Consider the following 3,979-nt stretch of genomic DNA (forward strand, 5'->3'; position numbering starts at 1 on the left):
AGATCAAGCTTGGTGAATAATTAGTATACACATACAGACACTCAAAGAGGTGGAAATACCACCTATATGTTTATACCCATGTTCTCTCTCCACATATATGAGTATATATTTACATTATATATTGGGAGAATGAAAAAAATATATTCCTAAACTCTGTCTTTATTCATTCTTCTTATTCAAAAAGACTTTAATCAAAATATCACAAACTTCACATCAATCCTTTTGGAAAGAGGTTTAAGTCAGAACCACCACCAACAACCACCCAAAAAAAAAAAAAAAAAAAAAGAAAGAAAGAAAGAAAGTAGCTGAGCCTGTCTGCTTCCCTCTCCCCTTCACATTCACATCACTCACATGCTCAATAATCTAGGTTCCCAGTGTACTCAAGCTCGCTCTCCCACTCCTCTAAAATATAACAATAATCTTAAGAAAGACTTAGATTAACCCAGCGTGGCTGCCAGTGAGTGTGAAGATCAAGTAACTGTGTCTCCTTCTCTGATGTTTACAAGAAAAAAAAAAAAAAGATTTAAAACAAAGGGATGAAATTCCAAATCCTTTGTAAATTCAGGAATCAGCAAACCATGGGACAGAGTTTCTTTTTATTGGAGATGCCTTCCCCAGAACCCCAGAAATTGACCAATCTGGTAGCTCTGGTACACCCAGAAAGCTAGATCTATTCCTCCTGTTTAGGTGTCCAACACCAACACGAAGACTATCTTTATCCAGCAAGTCCATGGCCCTACCTTTGGGGGAAAGAGCATCCAAGATTCCCTGACCGAAAAATAATCTTGGAGAATGGAGAACATTGCCTAAGCATCTGCAGGAAATAGGTTTAGGGTGGAAGAGTCAGGCTGGAAGATGGTTCCCGTGACAATCATCCTCAAAGCCTTGCGAAACCAGGGATAAAACATACCGTATATAATGGGATTGAAAGTGGAATTGAAATAACCCAGCCAGAGGAAGGCATTGTATAAATCTTCAGGAGTTGTAAAATTAATGAAAGGGTCTGCGATCGTCAAGACAAAAAAGGGCAGCCAGCACAGCACAAACACTCCCATGACTATGCTTAAAGTCTTGGTGGCCTTGCTTTCTTTCTTGGATGATACTTTCATTTTGCTTTCTGACCCTGCCTGTTTCCTGGTAGGACCCATGCCAATTTGCCTAGCATGCTTCCTAGCTACTGTGAAAATGTGTACGTAAATCCCCACCATTACAGTCCCAGGGAGAAGAAAGGCTATAAAGGAGGCCAGCACCCCCCAGAGCTTGTTAAATATCAATACACACAAACCTGTACAGTCAATGGCTGCAACAAAGTCTTCTGCACCAATTATGTTGAACTCTGAGAATACCAGGCCAAAGGCAAAAAAGATGGGGATGGACCAACTGATGAACAGAAAGACCTCTATTACAGGGATGGTAATTTTGGTGACATAATGCAAAGGGTCACAGACAGCATAGTAGCGGTCCACAGAGATGAAGCAGAGGTGAAAAATAGACGTGGTACAGAGCATGATGTCACAGCAGCTGTGGACTTTGCAAAAGAGGTCTCCAAAATACCAGCAGGACTCGATGGACCTGACCATACTGAAAGGCATGACCACACAGCTCAACAAAAAGTCTGTGGTGGCCATGGAGAGGATCAGGAAGTTGGTTGGGGACTGGAGCTGCTTGAAGTGGGCGATGGAAATGATCACAGCCAGGTTGCCCATCATGGTCATCACTATAGCACCAATCATGACAATGTACATGGTACACACACTCAACACAGACCTCACATTTCTAGGGCATGAGTTGTTGACCAAAGCGAAGCAAAACTGTACTTCTGGAGGGTTCCAAAGATCAGGTGAATTCATCGTCTTTGTCCTGTGGATACTATTAGTCTTTTCCAAAAGTACTATGTTTCTCTCCATTCTATAAAAGAAAGAGGAAAAATAATGAAAATTGTTGGTGGACAAATTTTCTGAAAGGCCCAGCTAGCTGCAATTCTAATCCCCAGTTGAACTCCCTATCTACCAGGAGCATTGCTTCCTAAATTTTAATGTACGCAGGAATCCCCTAGGGATCGTTTTAAAACATAGATTCTGATTCTGGGACGGAGGTTGAGAGTCTGCATTTCTCACTGGCTCTCTGGAGATGCCCCTCCTATTAGTCTAAAGACTGTCCCTTAACTAGGAAGGAACTAAAGACAACGGAATGAATATTGTCACCCAACATCGAAGTAATCCAGTTATAACCACCTAAGCAACCTAGGTAAATGCCCATGTTCTGGTTGCACTACTATGCAGCCCTTACTCGGGATTCTAAATCTAGAGACAGATCAAGAATCCCCTCAGGAGTAACCAGGACTTATGGAACTGTTATTCAGTGTTTAGCTCAAACAATAATTACAGTCTAAAGATTGTGCTTTTTTTCATTCCTTAATTTCTCTTGTGGGTATTTGCATATGCTTTGGATCCTGTTGCTTGTTATGTCCTATTCAATTTAAGAAACATTTCTCTTTCCAGTGTGAACAATATGGTTTTTTGCATTTAGGGCAATTAATGATAAACTGAAAATGTGCTAAAGCCTACAAAATTATATGCATGAGTAATCTCAGAAAAAAGGAGGAGGAAATACTGAAATGAAAGATTCTGTAAATCTCATGGGTTATCTCCTTTCATCTAGCAACTGCATCCATGAATTCAAATTTAAGTTGAGGTCTCCCGGCCACAGATTGCAAGGCTTCTATTGGTAACAAATTTGACACACAAAGGTGCTCATGGTTTAAACTGTCACTTTACATAATTTATGCTGTTGCCCTGAAAATGGAGAATAATGAGACTGACTTACTCAGAGTAGGACTGAGGTTTGATTTGTTTTTCCAGGGACAAGACTGGATGGATGACTCTGATGACCAACGACAAGCATTACTGAGCTCTAAAGCCAGGTTGGAGAAAAGGACTTTGGCCTGAGAAGAAAACATTAAATGAGAATATAAGTACCTTTGAAAATAATTTACCATATTTGCTACTATAGCTCAGCAATTTTTTCTATTGTGTATTATTTGACATTTTAACATTATGGCACATTTTATTTGGATATAATAATTTAACTTCTCAGATTAGCATTTTTCTTTACATGGGTTTTAATTGTGTCAATCAAATATTATGCAATGGAGTTGAACTTGAGAAACCAAAACACAGAGAAGTAAGAGGTAAAAAGGATGAAGACTTATTCCAGTCCTTTTTAGACTAGATTATCAACTTTGGAACAAACAGCACAAATTATCTGATCACTTATCACTTAAGCCATAAAATACTAAATATTTTGAAGTCTTTTTTTTTTATTAAGATGGTGTCTTTTTTTTTTTTTTAACAAATTTATTTATTTATTTGACAGAGATCACAAGTAGGCAGAGAGGCAGGCAGGGGGGTGGGGCGGGTGTGGGAAGCAGGCTCTCCGCTGAGCAGAGAGCCCGAGGCAGGGCTCAATCCCAGGACCCTGAGATCATGACCTGAGCCAAAGGCAGAGGCTTAGCCCACTGAGCCACCCAGGTGTCCCTGAATATATTGAAGTCTTAAATACCAAATTAACTTCTTTTTAAATTAACTTTATTCTGCTTTTTATTTTCTTTGTTTTTGTGAATTTAAAATTTTTTCTTTAATTCCTTTAAAATTATCTTTATAGGTAGCTAACAAGTACCAGAAAATTAATCATTTGTCACTGCCTTTCCATAAACACAGCATTCCTTGTACAAAATGTATACTCTTCAGTAGTTCATGGTATAATTTGGGGAGTTTGAAGTTTTATTTTTGAAATCTTAATGCTTGAAAGAATTGCTATAACTTAAACTCTTGGGTTTGTAAAGTGAATGTCGTTTATTTCCTCTTACTTATCTTGTGTGGGAGGAAAGAAGGTATGAAACAGCTTCCTGAACTTAATCTCAAGTTTCTGACCCAAGGTTATCTCAATCAGGGAAGCCTTTAAACATTTAAGTGTTAGA

General features: G+C 38.8%; 1 protein-coding gene across 1 annotated transcript; it reads right to left on the reverse strand.

Annotated features, from left to right (window-relative positions):
* Positions 1–806: 806 nt before the first annotated feature.
* Positions 807–1,850, reverse strand: LOC116858612 (trace amine-associated receptor 4). Its single transcript, XM_032843455.1, has one exon. The coding sequence runs from the start codon at positions 1,848–1,850 to the stop codon at positions 807–809; it is 1,044 nt and encodes a 347-aa protein (XP_032699346.1).
* Between the last annotated feature and the right edge of the window lie 2,129 nt (positions 1,851–3,979).

The sequence above is a fragment of the Lontra canadensis genome, unplaced genomic scaffold, assembly GCF_010015895.1.
Source record: "Lontra canadensis isolate GAN:19392208 unplaced genomic scaffold, GSC_riverotter_1.0 scaffold141, whole genome shotgun sequence".
In the NCBI taxonomy this organism is placed as follows: domain Eukaryota; kingdom Metazoa; phylum Chordata; class Mammalia; order Carnivora; family Mustelidae; genus Lontra; species Lontra canadensis.

Coding starts and splice junctions, on each gene's coding strand:
- LOC116858612 (XM_032843455.1), bottom strand. CDS start 1,850: ATGAATTCACCTGATCTTTGGAACCCTCCAGAAGTACAGTTTTGCTTC.